General features: G+C 59.4%; 1 protein-coding gene across 1 annotated transcript in view; it reads right to left on the reverse strand.

The window, feature by feature from the left end:
• Positions 1–712: 712 nt before the first annotated feature.
• The window catches only part of SRRM3 (serine/arginine repetitive matrix 3), a 29,407-nt gene continuing 12,963 nt past the window's right edge, over positions 713–17,156 (reverse strand). The window contains exons 6-14 of the mRNA XM_055408934.2: positions 17,017–17,079; positions 16,879–16,914; positions 14,805–14,855; positions 14,142–14,246; positions 13,393–13,570; positions 3,526–3,881; positions 2,757–2,972; positions 2,526–2,663; positions 713–939 (exon numbers count right to left, since the gene is read on the reverse strand). Of these exons, the coding sequence (XP_055264909.1) occupies positions 714–939; positions 2,526–2,663; positions 2,757–2,972; positions 3,526–3,881; positions 13,393–13,570; positions 14,142–14,246; positions 14,805–14,855; positions 16,879–16,914; positions 17,017–17,079 (1,369 nt within the window). The 3' untranslated portion in view covers position 713. The remainder of the gene's footprint in view (positions 940–2,525; positions 2,664–2,756; positions 2,973–3,525; positions 3,882–13,392; positions 13,571–14,141; positions 14,247–14,804; positions 14,856–16,878; positions 16,915–17,016; positions 17,080–17,156) is intronic.

The following is a 17,156-nucleotide window of genomic DNA, read 5'->3' on the forward strand; positions in this document are numbered from 1 at the left end:
ACGCGCAGACGGCCTGGCTGGCGAAGCCCTGGCCCAGAAGAGCACGGGTCAATGGCTGGAGGGGAGAGCCTGGCCTGGAGGGGTGGGACCAAGGGTGAGCTCCCTGGGCCCGCAGGCTAAGGCTCAGGGGCCCCACCCAGTCTGGGCACTCGTGGGCCAGGGAAGGGGTTTGCAGAGGCCGTGGGGTCAGCCTCCAGCCCGCTGCCAGGGTCCTCCTGCAGCCAGCTCAGAACGAAGGGGTTCCCCAGCCTGGAGGGTGGTGCACCAAGGGTTAGGCCGTTCCTCCTGTCTAACTTAGCTCCTGCCTGCTGTCCCACTCCATGTCTGCTCAGTGGTGGAGAGGAACTGAGGGCCCTATGGAGTGGCAGGGGAGGCTCCCAGGTCTGGCACTTTTAAGAGGGTGTCCCTCCCTGACTCCACTGGACTGAGGTCCTCAGCCTGGTGAGCTGGCATCAAGCAGGGAAGGGTGATGATCCCTGTGTTCAAAACGGCTCTTTGTTCCCTGGACTGGGTGGGTGAGCAGGAGGTGGGGTGGGGACCCTCTCGAAGCAGCAGAATCCAGCTCCTCTTTGTCTTCAGGGCACCCACCACCCTCAAGGTCTTCCCTGGTCCCGGGACCTCTTTGTAGCAGTGGGGGGCAGGCCCCACCACCTCCCACGGCTCCTGGGGCCCGAGCCCTCGCCTTGCCCTGTGCCGGGGGCATGAAACTGGGTTCACAAGCCCCCACTCTCTGAGCTGCTCCGGCTGTGGTAGCTGGGAGTGGGGGTCTGGGAGGGACTTCGCGTGCGGCTGCGGGTCCGACTGCGGCTGCTGTAGCTTCCGTGGCTGTGGCCAGGGCTGGGGCTGTGGCTGGGGCTCCGGCTTGAGTAGTCGCTGCTCAGGCAGCTGGAGGAGGACGAGGGGCTGGGTCGGTAGTAGGGGATGGGACGCTTCCGGGCACTGCCGGGAGGGAAAAGCTGATTACAGGCCATTCGGGGCCCTGAGCTCTGCCAATACTGGGCCCTTACTCCGGCCCTGAACCCATCTCCAGCAGTGGCCAGGGCTTCCCTGCCTCAGTTTCCCCTGACCTCGGCCTTGGAATTCTCCCTGCCTCCACCCCTGCCCCACAGGATTAGACAGGCAGTGGTTCCTAGCCAATTTCATGTTGATCGCTTTGTTTTTCCTGCAGGGAAAGGGGACCAAATCTCTGCTTGATCGAAGCAGGTGTTCGATAAATATTTGTTGAATAAAAGAAACTTTTAAATATAGTCAACTCACATCAGCCAATCTAAGCAGTAGCTTCTGTGCCTGGGAGGGTTTGTGAATACGGCTCAGTTCTGCTGCTTTGTTCCCCAAAGAATTGAGGATTTTGGTTTTCAGGTCACTCAGAGGGAATAGGAGGAGGGCCCTGGCCACTGCTGCCCAGGCCCAAGGCCCTGGCCCAAGCCCACCAGCCCCCCACACCTTACTCTGCTACCTCCCCCTGGCCCGGAATTAGTCTGAAGCCAGGAGACTGTGACCCAGAGGAAAGAAAATAGAGTTAAGGAGGCGACAGTGCCCCACTGCATGGGGTTAATTCTGAGAAAGAAAACTGGTATAAGTTAGTTGGCAGGGGAGGAGGAGGCAGCCTGGGAGCGGGCAGAAGTGGGTGCCAGGTGGAAGGCGTGGAGATCTAGCTGTCTTAGGGCACCCTGCTTATGTGGGTATCTGGTGGGGGGGTTATCCCAAGCCTGGCGGGCTGGTCTCTAGCTCTGACAGAACTGAAGCCCAGAGAGGCAGGCTTATCTTCTAAGGCTGCCCAGCAAGGCCGGAGCAGAGTCGGCCTCAGCATTTTGCCTGTGGCCCTTTACCCCATGTCAGGGACCTGGGGCTGCGGAGTGATTTCCACAATGCAGACCATTCTCTCAACTGGAGACCCAGGCCCAGAGCCCCCAGTCCTCACAGACTGTGTGTGGGCACAGCGGGAGGGTCTGGCTCCTCTCCCAACTGCCCCAGAAACCAGACTGCTGTTGCCCCCTCCTCCAAATTCCCCCATGGGGGGTGGGCTGGGAAGTGAGCAGAAAGGGTTAGTGAGAAAAGGAGAGGCAGACAGACAGCTGAACAGAGCCAGTCAGCTCACATGGGTATCTCCCCTGCGGCCTGTGGAGAGGGGGTCCACCGGCCCCCAGGCTGGCCACAGGCCACTCAGCAGGCTGGACCTTGAGATGAAGGAGAAAAGGAGAGAGACATCATTGCCAGGAGGTGAATGAGGGGCGGGAAGGAGGAGGGAGGGGCTCCAACAGGGATGGCTGGGATCTTCCAGAGCCGAACTCCTTGCCTGCTGCTGTCCCCAGGCCGAGGATCGGCCTCTCCCCTCCAGGCCTTCAGGACGCTTCCCGGCTGGAGGCCTCCCTCCTCCCAAGCCTGCCCCTGTCTTCGGGTCCCAGCCCCCCATTTCCCTTCCCCAACCCCTACCTCCTCTCCTCCGGCGCCCGCCGCCCCGGCCCTGCACCAGGTTCAGTGGGTTGGGGACCCCCGCGGTCCCCCGCGACCCGGCCCCTGCCTACCTGGTGATGCGCCGCGGCTCCATGAAGCTGGGCGAGTCCCGGCGCCGCTTGCGGATGGGCGAGTAGCTGCGGGAGCGGCGCCGGGCGCGGGCGGCCTCGGCCTCGGCGTGCCTCGCGCGGCTCTCCCCGTCCTTGTCCCTGCGGGGCCCGGCCCGGGGTGAGCGACGCGGCCCGGCCGCCCCTGGCCGGTCCCGCCGCCGCCGCCGCCGCCACCCCTGGGCCCGCACTTACCGACCCACGGTTTTCTTGGGCGACGGCGAGCGGCTGGGGCTACGGGCCCTCTTCTCCGCCGAGCGCGAGCGGGATTTGGAGGGCGAGCGGCTGGAGCTCCAGGAGCGCGGGTGCGGGCCCGGGCTGCGCGACGAGCTCCTCCCCTCGGGCCCGCCGTGCCTGCCCGGGGACGGCGAGGTGCTGGCGGGCCGGGCGCGCGGGGCCCGCTCCTTGGCCCTGGAGGAGGGGGCACGGCGATAGGAGGGGGGACGCTCAGCTGGCACAGAGTGGGCGCCGAGCAGGGGAGGGGGGCTGCGGGTGACAGGAAAGGGAGTGGGGGCCCCCTCGGGAGGAAAGGTCTTGGGAGGGGAAGGGGTTCTATGGGGTTGGCGATGGGATGGTGGTGGTGTTGGGCGAGGGGCAGGGAGTGGGTTCCGGGAGGAGGGAGCGGGGCTCTGCTGCGGGCACAGGAAATCAGTGAGCAAGAGGCCTTTCCGTGCCGTCGAGGGACAGTGATCGTGGGGTTGGAAGGGCAAGTAAGGGAGGAGGGTTTGCTCGCGTGGGAACAGGGCCTGGATCTTCGCGGGGAGATGGGGGAGAGGTCTGCTTGGGGGCGGGGGCAGGGAGGGGAGAGGGCTCCTCGGGGGGAGGGTGATCCGCGGGGTGGGGGGAACGCGGTGCGTGGAGAATGACGGGGGCGAGGGCCTGGTGGGGAGAGGGGGCTGGCGGGGCAAGTGCTCAGCGCGGGGAGGGGAGCCCCGGGCGGGTCCCAGGGCCCGAGCCCGCTCACCGTTTCCCGTGCCCGCCGTGGCCTCGCTCGGAGCCGGGCTCGGGCCCGGGGCCGGGGGCGCCGCCGCCCGAGTCGCTGCTGGAGCGGGCCCTGCTGAGCGAGCGCGACGAGCCCCGGGGCGGCGCGGGCCGGGCGCGCCGGCGGCCCCTGCGGCGGGGCGCGGACGCCGAGGACCGCGATCGCCGCCTCCGCCGCCGCCGCCGCCGCCGCCTGGCCGCCCCGCCCGGCGCGCGGCCTCCTCTGCCCCGCGACGACGGCGCCGAGCGCGGGCTCGGGCTCTCCTTCCCCCGCGCGGGCGGCGTGGCTGCGCCGGCCTCCGCCTGGTCGCGGACCCTGGGCGAGGGCGAGCTGGGCTTCTGACGGGGAGAGAGGCAGAGAGGGCACGGAGCGGGGTGGAGAGGGGACGGGGCGGGGGCGACAGGGGCGGGCAGAGACGGGGCAGAGACGGAGAGGCCAGAGGGGGGGCAGACAGAGCCGAGCAGAGAGGAGAGAGACGGGGGAGAGGTTAGCGCGGCAGAGAGAAAGAAGAGGACAGACGGAGGGAGAGGGCAGATCCAGAGGAGGAACCAGAGAGGGCGAAGGGGGAGAGAGCGGGCGGGTGGGGTGGGGGGAGAGAAGGAGAGGGAGCTTTCACCGGGCCCGGGCCGGGGGCCTGCCAGTCCCGGAGCATCGCACACACGGTTCCCCGCGCCTGCCCTGCCTCTGCCTCTCCTGAGTGTCCACCTTCTGGCCTCAACAGTGCAGCTCATGCAAGGTTCTCGGCATGCAAAACACAAGAGGGACGGAGCGGTGGGGGCGGGGGGGGGCTGACAGGGAGGGGCATCCAGGACGGGCACGGGGGGGGCTGGCATTGCCCCCGCCCCTCGACGGGATGGAGGATCCCGGCAGAGAGAAGAAGAGGGCGGGCACCGGGGAGGCCGGGCCAGGGCCAGCCCACCAGGCCAGGCCGCCCAGCGCGTGGGGGTGGGGGGGGATGGGGGGTGGAGGGGGGCACACGGCACACAGATGGGGTGGGGGCGGGGCGGGACAACTGAACTCAAAACTGAACCGAAGAAAGGGAGGAAAAACAGAAATTAAAAAAAAAAACCAAAATCCACAAATGTCATTAGATACCAAAAATCAAAAACAATGTCTGAACTCCTGGGGAACTGACATTTCTCTGTTAACATTTTTTTTTCTTTCTTTGTTTTCCGACCCTGCAGAGATCTGTGGAGCTGTCAGTAGCACCCGACTGTCTTTCTGTTTCTCTCTTTTCTTTTCCTTTCTTTTTTTAAGTTCTGATTTTTTAAGTCCCTCTTGGTTAACGTCCACTTACCAATAAAGTGGCACTTCCTCCTTTAGTAGGTAAGGTGTGTAAGAGAAGGGAAAAGTGTGGTAGCGTAAGTTCATCATTAGATTCACAAAAATGCAAGAGAGACAGAGAGAGAAATGCAACCACCCCATTCTAGGCCGGGAGGAGGCCATGCCGCCTCCGGAGGAAGGGTCGGCAATGCCCGGCTCCTTGGGCCTGTGCCCAGGGGTCACCTCTGGAGTGACCGCTGGATAGAGATGTAGAATGTTCTTCCGAAAGTGGACTCAGGACACAAGGATCGGGCTACAGAAAACCGGAAAGGGCACTTGGTACCGTCAGAAGGGCCCTGGCTGGGAACCAGGGCTCTGAGAGCCTGCCACTACCGACCTCACTGAGTGACCCTGGCCAAGTCGCTTGCCTGTTCTGGGCCTCAGTTTCCCATCCACAAAATGACAGGGCCAGACTTTGCTTCTGGCTGTCCCTTCCAGAGCTAATGTTCCAGGATTCCCTGACTCCCCTTTCCATCCCCCTCCCTCCAGAGAACTGACCCTTCCTCCTGTCCTTGGGCTTCTGGCCAGTAACAGTTGATTGTACTTGTCTGTGAGTCTGTCTGTCCCTCATTCCTCCCCATCCCTCAGTCACCAGCACCCGCACCCCCTGCGTTGGAAGTGCACGATCTAAACTACTTAACCAGGGAAGTCCCCTGTAACCTCAGTTTTCATCACAGAACTTGGCATCTAATAGGGCCTCGATATGATTTACTGAGGGAGTCCTGGGAAAGGGGCAGGGTCTGGGCCAAGCTCTATTGGCAGCCTCTTTGGAAGAAAAAGCAAAACCAGCTGCCACGTCTCAGGGCATCTTACTGCCAGGGACCGGAAGGAGTGTGGCTTCCTTGGTATGGCCCTGGGTACTTCCGGATGGAGGGGGTGTGGGGGGTTGGGGGTGTCAAGACATCTCTGTGTAAGCATGAATCCATTGACCAAGAAGTCAGCCCCCCTCGGGGCAGGGCGTAGCTAGCTCGTGATTGGTGGGTGCAGCAGTCAGCGAACACCAGCCATAGTGGGGAGAGCAACTGTTCAAAGCCAAATGGGCCATGAAGCCCTGGGAGAGCCTCTGTTTAGAGCAGAGGCAGGCATAGGTAGGCAGAGTGGATATCACTGGGGACTGGGGCGCCCCTTGAGCACCTTGACCTTCCTGATCACCAGCTCACCTCTGCTGGGAGAGGTGGAGACTGGAGTGTTCAGCCATGGCCCCTCTGAAGTGGCAGTCCATTCTCCGTAGACATCACCAGGAGACCCTCGTCTCTTCTAACACAGACCCCCTCCACCCCAGCACCCAAGCTCCCAGAACTAGGTTCTGTTATCCAGTATCCTTTTCCTTCCAGAGGAGGCAAATGAGAAAGAAGTCTCCAGGATCCTAACCACTGAGGTCCAGGCTCCTGGACCAGACCCCGGTGCGGATCTGGATGCCTTCCGCTTAGCATGTCTTGAAGTCCAAGCTCTTCCCCACTTCCCTCTCACCTCCTTCAAGGCAAATGACTGCCAGAGCCCAAGATGATACTAACTGGCAAGGTGGAACACGTTGGGATTTGCTCTGATTTGAGTTCGCTACGAAACGTTAAGGAAGTGATCAACTCTGAGAACCCTCAGTTTCTCTGTTGGTATCGTGGGGGATAAGTGGATCTTTGCTTGGTAGGCCTGTACAGGGGTTGAGAGGTTCTCTTCAGAGGTCAACTGACTCATGGTCCCTTTACAGATGAATAGGGTTGGAGCAGGGCAGGAAGGCCTGGGGCCCCATGAGGTATCACCCAAGTGCCCGGATGGAGGAGAACAAGAGGAAGGCTGAGCTGGACAGGGTAGACAGCACCTCCCTGGGGAGACTTCTAGAGCCCGTCTCACTTTGATCCACCCATGCCTCCAGGAACTGGGGAGAAAGAATCACCCTGATCCTGCCAGAGGGTAAGCCTCATCTCCAGTTCGGCTCTCATTCTTCCCAGGAGTCTTGGGACCTCCAGGTCCAGACACCACGGAACTTCATAGCTGGGCGGGACCTCCTTCATAGCAAGGACCTCCAAATATCTCCAGGAGCCTGCTCTTAGGGACTCTTGTCCCTTCCTGCCTCTCTCCCCTTCGCTTTCTTTCCCACAGCATGGCTAATTCCTATTAGTCCTCTACCCGAGCTCAAGGCTGCTACCTCCAGGAGGCCTCCCTTGATCCTCACCCTGAGTTGGGTGCTCTGCTCTATGATTCCACAGATCCTTGTTCCTTCCCTCGCTGTGGACTGAGCCAGGCTGTGCTCCTCATCGCATCGTTCTGAGTGATCTTTGTCAGTCTTCTGGCCTGGCAGGTGGGGGCTGTGAACCCAGGTCTGCCTGCCTCTCCCTGGCATGGACACCCAGATGGGGCCCGGCATGGAGGAGGGTCAGCAGGTGCTGGCCTAGTGTGTGCATGCATGAAGGACCTCACCTGCCTCTGAGCTTTGCTCTCAGGAGCCTTTCTGCTCCTTGGTACCACTTGCTACCTGGCATCTTTTGCTGATTATGTAAGACATTTTTTGGGGAAAGACAAGAATAGTAAAGGAGAGGGCGCTCACCTGATCCTGCTACCCTTTAGGACAAGAACAAGTGAGCATCTGAAACCATTTCCTCCTCTAACTCAGCATCTGAAAATCCCGTTTCAGGAGCCCTGGTCACACTGGATACTCCTTGAAGGTGAGGCCTCCACTCCCCCATGAGGCTGGGACAGAGTCTCCTCCAACGACCAACAGTGCTTTCTCCCTCCCTGAACAGTTTCCTTCTCTGCCCTCCAGCACCACCCAGGAATGAGGGATGCTCTGGTGGGTGACCTCCCCAGGACCTACCTCTGGGGCCAACGTGGGGGTGGGAAGGAGAGGATGAATAGGCAGCCTTTCTCTTGTCAAAAGCTCAGGGTGGAGCCCCGCTGAGGCCTCCCAAGGGCTGTGATATCAAACTTCTGCAGTGGCTCCCAGGTGGACAGGAAACAGGGTCAAGGGCAGGTATGGGGAGGTGAGGTCCCTGAGGACCGACTCCTGATGTGTTTCCTCCGTGTGCCTGGACGAGCACTGAGCTGGGAGTCCCAGGTCCCAGGATCGAGGCCTAGTTCTGCCTCAGCATCTTGGGGAGACCCTGGCCCCTGCTGACTATCCCTTCTGGATCATCTGCACTGGGGCACCGCATTTAGCTCAAATTTGGAAGAATGGAAGGATGCTGGGGGATTGAGGGAGCCCCAGTCTGGTTGGGTTATGGTCCAGGCAGTGGGCAGGTGAGCTGTGCGTCATCCTCTCCATCTCTCAGATTGCCCCACAGAGACTTTGCCAAGCAGGCCATCCTATTGTGTACTTCTGGTCCCTGTTCCTGGCCAGCTCGCGTTGCCTCTGCAGTTCAACTACCATTTAACACCCGAAAGATACAGCAGAAAGGCAGTTCAGCCCTGATGCCAGCTACCACCCCAGAGTCTGTGGCTCCCTGCTAAACTCCACCTGCCGCCAGGGCAGGACCGAAGAGGTCCAGCAGGTCCTTGAGGGTGGGACAGAGCTGTTTCCTTAGACCTGACCTCAGCCAGAACTTTCTTCCAGGATCTGGAGGCCAACAGGCCCAGCACAGACCCCTCCAACATTGTTTATTGCCCAGGGTGGCTCTGGGGATGGGCAGGGGTGAAGGGTCAGGGGCTTAACAGCTACTCCAGAAAACAGAAATCAAATTGGCTCGACCGCAGCATACAGTTCAGGAAGGGAACACAAACTCAGGATGCTAAACCACACAGAAATGCATTCGGATCACAAAATGAGAGAGAGGGCCATGAGGGAGGGGCTGGGGGCGGGATGGAGAAGAAGGGAGGGTGGGAAAGGAGGGTAGAATGAACCAGGAAAGCTGTGGGGGTGGGGGGTGGGGGTGGAAAGTCAAGAAAACTAAAGACAAACCAGGAAACACAGCTTTGCAGCTCATTTGGAGAAAATGCAAGTTACAAATGAGTAGTCACTAAAAGAAAGAAAATGGGAGGGGGAGAAAAACCAACCAGGAAGAGATTGAGAGACTGAGAGAGAAAGAAAACCACATTCAAACCAAGCAGAGTGGCGGGGCTTATCTGGAGATGGGAGCGGCGCACAGCGGGGCCGGAATACCTACCTTCTCAGTGGTCAGGGACGGGAATGCAATAATAAAAGAGAAAAGAAGGTCTCCGCACTGGGAATGCAGAATCGGGGAAGACAGTGACGCTAAGCTGTGCTCCCCCTCGGAATCGGCACGGGGCAGCCTTGCGGCTTTCGGTCTAGTCCCAGGGATGGGAGTGAGATCCTGCCCAGCCATTTGTTTGCTTTTTTTTTTTTTTTTAACCCACACGCTCCAAGAGGCAACCTTTCCTTAACTCTTTAAACAACAGAAAACCTCCAGAGGGCATGCAGGAAGCAGCTGATGGGAACAGAACCACAGCACGGGTGAAGGAGGGGCTGGCAGCGTATGGGAAGAGAAGCCCAAGTCAGGGGGGAGAGGTGGTGAGGGAGAGACAGAGAGACACACACACAGAGACAGACAGACCAAGAGACACAGTGAAACAAGGGCAGAAGGAAACAGACAGGGAGATAGAGGGGAAGGTGGACCCAGACAGCAGAGAGAAGCTGTTTAAACAAGGCCAATCAGAGTGGACTGATGGGGTGAAAGGGATCATGCATTTAAAAGGGAAGGCAACCACGACTCAGTTTGGAGGACTGGCTCAGCCTCAACTCCCCTTTACCCCGGGCTTTGGTATCATTTTAGCAAAATTCATCCCTCCTGTCTTCTGGCTTCATCCTGAAAGAAATGCCAAGATGTCCCTTCCTATCCTGACTGCCCCCTCCAGCTGAGGCCACTGCTCTTTCCTGGGGGTGTGGGAGGGGGAAGCTGGGATGAGGCAGGTTGGGGAGATACGCGGGCACCTTTTCTTGGGGTGACTCTAGGCTACCCATTAGATGATGAGACTTGAGCCCGAGGCAGAGGCCAGAGAGAGCCCGGGGACCCTGCTCCCAAAGTCCTTCACCATTCTCACCAAACAGCGAGGCTTCCTTCAACACTCGGGGCAGGTGCAGCCAATCCAGGTGGCCCTACTGCCTAAGGCTGCAAAACCTGCAGCCTGCGTGACGGGGAGGGCAGAGCTAGCAGGTATGTTCCTGGGGGTGGAGGGAGGCAGGTGAGATGGGGTGGAAGGACTTGCCCCATGAGATCATCTTCCTCGTTTGTCCCCATTGCGTGCTTTCAGCCACTCCTCTCCCCTTCTGTGCCTGTCCATTTGCCCACATGGATGGGGACTGTGGGGACGTGGGGCTCTGGGGCTCTGCGGCAGCACGTGTAGAACTGGGCTGTGTAATGTTGGGCCCACCCACAGCCTAGTCTTGGTGTGGGCAGGCTCCCGTGCTGGGGAGATGAGAGAGCTGGGAGCCGGCCTTGATACCTGGCGGGATCCCCAGGGAGGGAAGCAGGAGCTGAGACACCCAGCAGCCACCTCCCACATCCTCCTCCCCTTGCTCAGGGTTCCTGGAGTGGGTTGTCTATTGACAACCCTCCCACATCTTGGCTGTGCCTGGGAGTCTTGAGATTAGAAGACTGCGGTCTCCTTTTGGATCAACCTCTAAAAAGCGGTGTGACCTTGAGCTGGTCACTTGACCTCTCTGAGTCACAGAGAACAATAAACAGCAGAACCCAGAAATCCCTCTGGGGCTCAGCTCTGCCCTGGAATGGGACAACTAAGAGACGTATCAGGATCTAGCGCTCAGTCTAGCCCAGGATGGACTATTCCTTTTGCCTGAGAGTATCTGGCTTTGCAACCCTCACCTGAATTAAACTCTTATCATGTGTCTTCAGCTCCCTGCTCCAGGGTCTCCTAAGGATCTGAGACCTGGAAGGAAGTTCCATCCTATTCAAGATGGAACTGAGAAAGTTCAGGGCTCTGGGAAGCAATGGATGACCTCTTGCCTTCCCTGTGGTTCTCAGCTTCGCGTCAAGGTTCCTTATAGACTGAGACATGGATGCACCATCTTTTGTGAATTTAAAAGCTGAAGCAGTCACAGCTTATGCCCTGAGGTGGAGGGGAGGGCTGGCTGGTGCCCAAGGTTTGGCAGGAGCTTTTGGTACAGGAGTCTTTTTTTTTTTTTAAGCGTTATCTTCCCTTTTAAATCCTGATTACAAAGGAAAAAAAGATAGATATGCATATGACTAATGTTCACTTGAGATTCAAAAACCATCCCTGCATTAGAAGGAGCAATCCCCACAGTAACACACACAAAAGCAAAATTCTAGAACATAGAAGATAGAGGAAAAAACCCCCGAGAGATGCTTTGCATTTCTGTACATTACAAAATGAAAAAAAGAAAGGAAATACAAAGAAAAACAAAATAACAGGAAAAATTACATCAACTTCCCCACCCTCTTCCCTTGCCGGCTAAACAAGAAATGGAATCACAGTATTACCACGTTTCAAATGGGAGGCTAAAGAAAAACAAACAAAAACATAGACGGGGGTTAAAAAAACGGTGAGCTTTTTCTTTTCCCATTTGTTTCTCTCTTTTTCTTTTTTTTTTTAAAGGTAGCATCCAAGAATACCACCCCACCCTCTGGTACTTTTTCCCAAAGACATTTTTGGTTACTGGCCAAAGTCTGTGACCCCAGAGCCCACCTCACCTCCCTGGAATGAGAACTCATGTCATTTCACTCCTCCAAAAGGATGTGCAGGCCAGAGGGGATGAGGTTTGGGCGAGAGGCCTGGGATGTTCTGAAGTCCCAGACCTCCTAGGATGCAAGGGGTAGAGAGGGTCTGGGGGGCATGCTTGGCGGAAAGAGTAACAAAGTGCTGTCTTCTAGAAAACTCCCAGGGCAGTGCCAACTCCCATGTTTGGTAGGGAGACAGGACTGGGGTGCTGCAGAGGCTTCCTCCCCACGGCCGGAAGCTAGGCGGCCTTCCCTGGTTGCCCTCTCCTGGGGTTTTACTTAATTGGCCATTTTGTCTGCGCAGGCCCTGGGCCCTTGCAGGGTGTTGTTCGGGCCTCCAGGGCTGGGGGTGGGGGGTGGGGGAGGCGGAAGGTCCTGATGGAGAGAACCTGCATTTCTGTGCCTGTCACAAGGTAGGAAGTTTCTAGGAGAAAGTGTCTGGGGCGCTGTGCTATTCCAGCTCTGTGCCCATGAGGTTGGGGATGGGGACGCTCTATGGGGTTTGCCCAAGTTGGACGTCTCCTCTGTGGCCTGTGGCACCAGTCCCTGTCCTGGCTGCCCTCAGCTACCTCTGTGAGCCCTCTCCCCCCACCAAGACAGACCCAGGGACACGGGAGTGATCCTCCCCACGTAGCCTAACGAAGCCCCTCGGAACCCAGGAGCCTGGCACCCTGTCCAGGTGGGGAGGTTTCAAGACAGGGGATGTCTTTAAGTAAAAATTATCTTGAGACTCAGAGCCTTTTGTCAGCTGCCCTTGGCTTTCCTCGCTGAGGCCATAGGAGTAGGGGTGTTTGAGAAAAGAAAAGGAGTGAAAGGAAACAGCCAAAAATCAAAATGAAACTGACCAACACGGACATGTTTGCTGCTGAGACCTGAGGTCTGGGGAGGGACAGTACCCGCCCCCTACTGAGGTCCTAGGGGTAGCCTGAAGTTCTGGAGAGGGGGAACCTGCTGGCCTACCCACCCCAAGTCCCCTGTGCCCATCAAGTGCCCCTGCCAGCACTGCAGTCCCCTTCTCCCTGTGGGGGGCTCCACCCTGGACTCTAAGATGGACAGACAAAAGGGGATGTGGGCCTCTGGGGGGACCTGGGAGAGCCTCCCACCCTGGCCCAGCCCATCCACCCAGAAAAGGCTTCTTCATCAGTCACCACGCCGCCCCACGGGTCTCCCCGAGTCTGTGCACCTCCTAGAAGTTGGATGGGGACACAGGGACCAGTGTGTGGCGAGGTCCTTAGGAAGGGTGGGCCGAGGGAAGTGAAGCTGCAGGTTTGAGACACCTGTCTAAGCAATGCCCCCCAAAGGACAGGTTTTCCCTGGAGCAGGGACTGCAGAAATGCAAGGGGACAGACGGGGGAGGGATCTGAGAGAGGGACAGGGGCTGTGAGGAGGCTGAGTAAGGAAGGCTCTCCAGAGAGGGAAAGGGCTCGGTGGGGAGTGGGAGGCTCCCGCGCCAGTGACGCCTGGGGTGGGGTGGGGCGCAGTCCTGACCCTTGAACCTTGTATCCCAACTGCGACCCCTCCCACAGCCCACGCCCCCTCCATCCCCATACGCCTGCGGGAAGCGGGGCGAAGGCCTGGGTCCTTTTCAGCTCTTTACCCAACTGGCTGATGCCCTCGTGGTCAACCTGCTCTGGCTTCCAGTGTGCCAAGGTCAGGGGTGCACACCCCCCTCACCCTGACACTGAGGCCAACTGGGCGAAACCACCAGGCCCTCCTGGCCGCTCTGGTGCGGGCAGGGCCCCGGGGAGCGGGGAGCGGCCGGCCCCCTCGCACTCACTGACCCCTACCCCGCGGCGACCCGGCGCGACCCCGCGCCGCCCCCGAGCCCGCTCGGCGCAGCCCGCGCGGCGCGGGAACCCTCCGCAAAGCCAAGCGTACGTACATCGAGCGGGCTCTGCGCCGAGCCCGGGCGGCCGCCGTGCGCTCCGCTCCGCTGCCTGCTGCCGCCGTTCTGTTGGGGCGACCCCCATCCGCTGCCGCCAGATGGGGACGGCGACCGGCTCCCGCTGGACCGCTGGCTACCCGTCTTCCGCCCGTCGTCTCGGTGCTGGGGGCTTAGCCTGCACGGGGAGCTGGCGTGGGACGCCCCGTCTGCAAGTTCCCGCCCCTCCCGCCTTCCTCCCCCACCCCCTGCCCTGCCCCGTCCCTTCGCCAGGAAACCCTTCCAGGGAGAGAGCAAGTTCCCAGCCCTCACATTGCCTTGGTCCCCAATCACAGTCGGGGGCGCCTTTGGGCAAGGGCGGTACCACGGTCCCAGGTGGCTCTGGGTGTAAAGAACCCGCCCGCCGAAGCTGCAGATGTAAAAGGTGCGGGATCAATCCCTGGGTGGGGAAGACCCCCTGGAGGAGGCCATGGCAACCCACTCCAGTCTCCTTGCCTGGAGAATCCCATGGACAGAGGAGCCTGGCGGGGCTATAGCGAAGCCATAGTCCATGGGGTCACAAAAAGTTGGACGCGATGGAAGCGACCTAGCATGCGCCCAGCACAGCCGTCCTAGTAAATTTTCCCACTGATGCTGTTCCTGTCTGTCCACCTGCGCCACTAACCAGCCTTGGGGACTGCAAGCACCCTCCCTCCCGCAGAAAGGGAGCTCAGCCACCCCTGAGAGCCCCCTGGTAGCCTGGCACCTACCTGCTGGGTGATCTGGAATTACTGTAATGGGAGGACAGGGAGGGGCTGTGGGAGCTGCCGCTGCTGTGACGATGGGACCTGCGGCCTGGGGACTCTGTGTGCGGCCTGGGAGAGAAATCGGCTGCCCTCACGTTCTGCCCCATCTCCCCAGGGGATCCCTGTGAAGGCCTGGTGGAAGCCTCTGCTTCCATCCCTGACCCCCCCATGTAGTTTACCCCTGCTCCCATAGCCCATGGAGGGCACCCGCATACTCTCCCCTCCCATAACCTCTACCTCCCAAATCTCCCTCTCCTCCTATGCCCCCCTATACCTCCCCCCACATAGTCTTCTCCAAAAATAACACAAGCTGCGCCCATCCTGGGTACAGAGCTAGTCCATGTGGGTCATTTGTCAGTATTAGGAAAAAGGCGTCCTTCTCTCTAGGCACTCCCAGCCTCCCAGGATCTCACTCGGCCCTCAGCTGGTGTTCTTATGACTACGATGGGGGCGGGGCTGGGGGGGCACTCTCAGCTTCCTCTCTGGGCCTGAATTTTTCCATCTGGCATCAGGGACAAACGTGAGCTATCTTCAAAGGCCTGTTCTGTGATTCCAGAAGGCCAGGGGCTCTTTTGAGGGGGATGGATGGGCGGGCGGAGGGTCCGGAGAGAGGGAGAGGGTACTCACCTTTTCCTCTCTTTGTTCTTTTCTTTTCGTTTGCTCTTGGGGCTTCGAGATCTACAAAAAGCAGAGACTACCATGACAGCACAGCCTGAGCCCGGAGCTGGCCCGGGGAGGGTGGGCACTGGGAGTCCTGCAGCTGGGCTGGGTCCAGGTGTGGTCCTGAGGTGTGCTCTTCTCTTGGACCCACCCACCCCACCCCACCCCACTGCTTTGGTCCCTGTTACTCTGCCAGGCCTTCTTCCCTCCTTCTGTAAGTCCTGGCCTGGATCACCTTGCATCTGGGCCCCACTTCTGTTCCCCCCAGGAGTGCCATAGGAGATGTGACCACAGCCCCAGAAGGAGGGGTGACCTGCCCTTTCCTTCTGGCATTGGTCTTGGGAGAGGCCCCTCTGATGAGTCGCCACAGTGGGGGTGACCCCTCCAGACCTCATCTGTGTCCCCTGGGCCCCAGGTTCCCTCGGATGGGGCTCTCTAGGGTGGAGTCCAGGCCTTCTGCCCCTCTGTCTTATGTGGTCCAGGCCTGGTGCTTAGGAAAGAAATGCTTTCCCCTGGGCTTGATGATCTTCCTGCTTTGGGATTACTCTTCTGGATCCTCTCCCATCTCGTCCTGCTCTCTAGGGTGAGCCCCTCAGCCCAGCTCCTTCTGCCTTTGAGATGGACCAAGAAGCTTCCTCTCAGGCTTCTAAGGTCTCACCCCTGTGGGTCTCTCAGCCCCACTCTCCTTGATGTCATCAGACTCCTGCTCAATCCCTCTAGCCCTGAACAGATGCCTCCTTCTGACCAGAAACAAGGTGATGCTAAGCAATGCCAGAATGTGTTTCACCTGAGAGCAGAGTGGGTCGGGAGCAGGCCAAGGATTCCAGAGGTTTGGGTTCTAGAACCCAAGCTGCCTGCTTTGGGCTTCAGGCTCCCCATGGGGAGTGGGTCTGGCCCCAGCTCATCTCTAGGTCCTTCCTAGGACTGATGGGAATGGGACAGAGGATCTATGCAAGCTGATGCTGACCACTGAGGGGCAGGAGGGGCCCCCATTGGCCTAGAAGGACTGGAGGTGGGTGGCAGGGGAGGGGGAAGATGGGAAACTGGGGGATTGGGAGAGCCAATCGCTCAGTCATGTCCCACTATTTTGTGATTCCATGGACTATAGCCCACCAGCTCCTTTGTCCATGGGAAGTTCTGGGCAAGAAGACTGGAGTGGGTTGCCATTTCCTTCTCCAGGGGATCTTCCCAACTCAGGGATCGAATCCACATCTCTGCATCTCCTGCAATGCAGGCAGATTCTTTTACCGCTGAGCCACCGGGGAAGCTCTGGGATTAAGGTGTGGCCATGGGCAAATGCTCACTGCCAGAAATGGAACTGTTAGAACTCTGCCCCTCCTCAGGGGTGCTGGGGGTGGTGGGTCTGGCTCCAATGCCAACAGTGGGGATGTGACTGCCCCACAGCTTCCTGTCCTCCATGCTGAGTTTTCTTCCACTTTCCACACACCTGCCTCTACCTGGGTTCTGGTCTTACACCTCCTTCTCTGCAGTCTGTCCTGAAAAAGTCACTGTCCTGCTGTCGTGCTCAGAGCCCCTTGCTGGCTCCCAGACCCACAGAGTGGAGGTTTCACAGTCTGGCAATTAGGCCTGTTGGGGGCTGGCACCGGCCCCCCAGAAACTTCACATGTAGGCACAGCCCACTTGCCCTGTCTCCTACTCACTGAACCTTTCTACCTCAGGGAGGCCCCTCTGCCTGCAGGCCCTTTCTCTGTGAATTTGGGGTCCTGATGTTTCTGCCTTCCCAACTGGCACCTCCACAGATATAACCCTTGGACACTGGACCAGTATCCTGTGTTGTCTGGACGTTCTTGGGGCTCCCAAGGCAAGGCTGACTCATGGGGCAAACAAGAGTTGCAAATGGCCTTCCTCCCCCCCAACCCTCCAGTGCTCTGTCTGGCTCTGGGGAGGAGTCCCTGGGAAGATGGCGCGGACAGGACCCTGGCAACCCTCCTCCCATCGTGGCTTCCTCGGGCCCTGCAGTGGGGGGGCCACTGGCCTCTGTCCCCGTCCTCCTGTCCTGCCTCCATGGGGAGCCACTCACCTGTGCCGCCTCTTCCTCCGGGACCCAGATTCAGACCTGTAGCGCCACAGAAAGGTTCCCTTGAGCCCATGCACAGCCTTGGTCATGGGGTGGGGGGTCCCACGGAAGTGAGCGGAGGCCCCCGGGGACAGAGGGTACCTGTCTCGGCGGTGTTTCTTCACACTCTTCTTCTTCTTGCGAAGGGGTGAGGAGCTCCCACAGCTGCGGAGATGGTGACGGGGTGGGGGTGGGGATCTAGTGAACTGGGGCCAGTACAGGGGTGGGGGTGGCATGATGGT

The sequence above is a fragment of the Moschus berezovskii genome, chromosome 27 (genome assembly GCF_049115385.1).
Source record: "Moschus berezovskii isolate FMDL1 chromosome 27, NW_MosBer_1.0, whole genome shotgun sequence".
NCBI classification, from domain to species: domain Eukaryota; kingdom Metazoa; phylum Chordata; class Mammalia; order Artiodactyla; family Moschidae; genus Moschus; species Moschus berezovskii.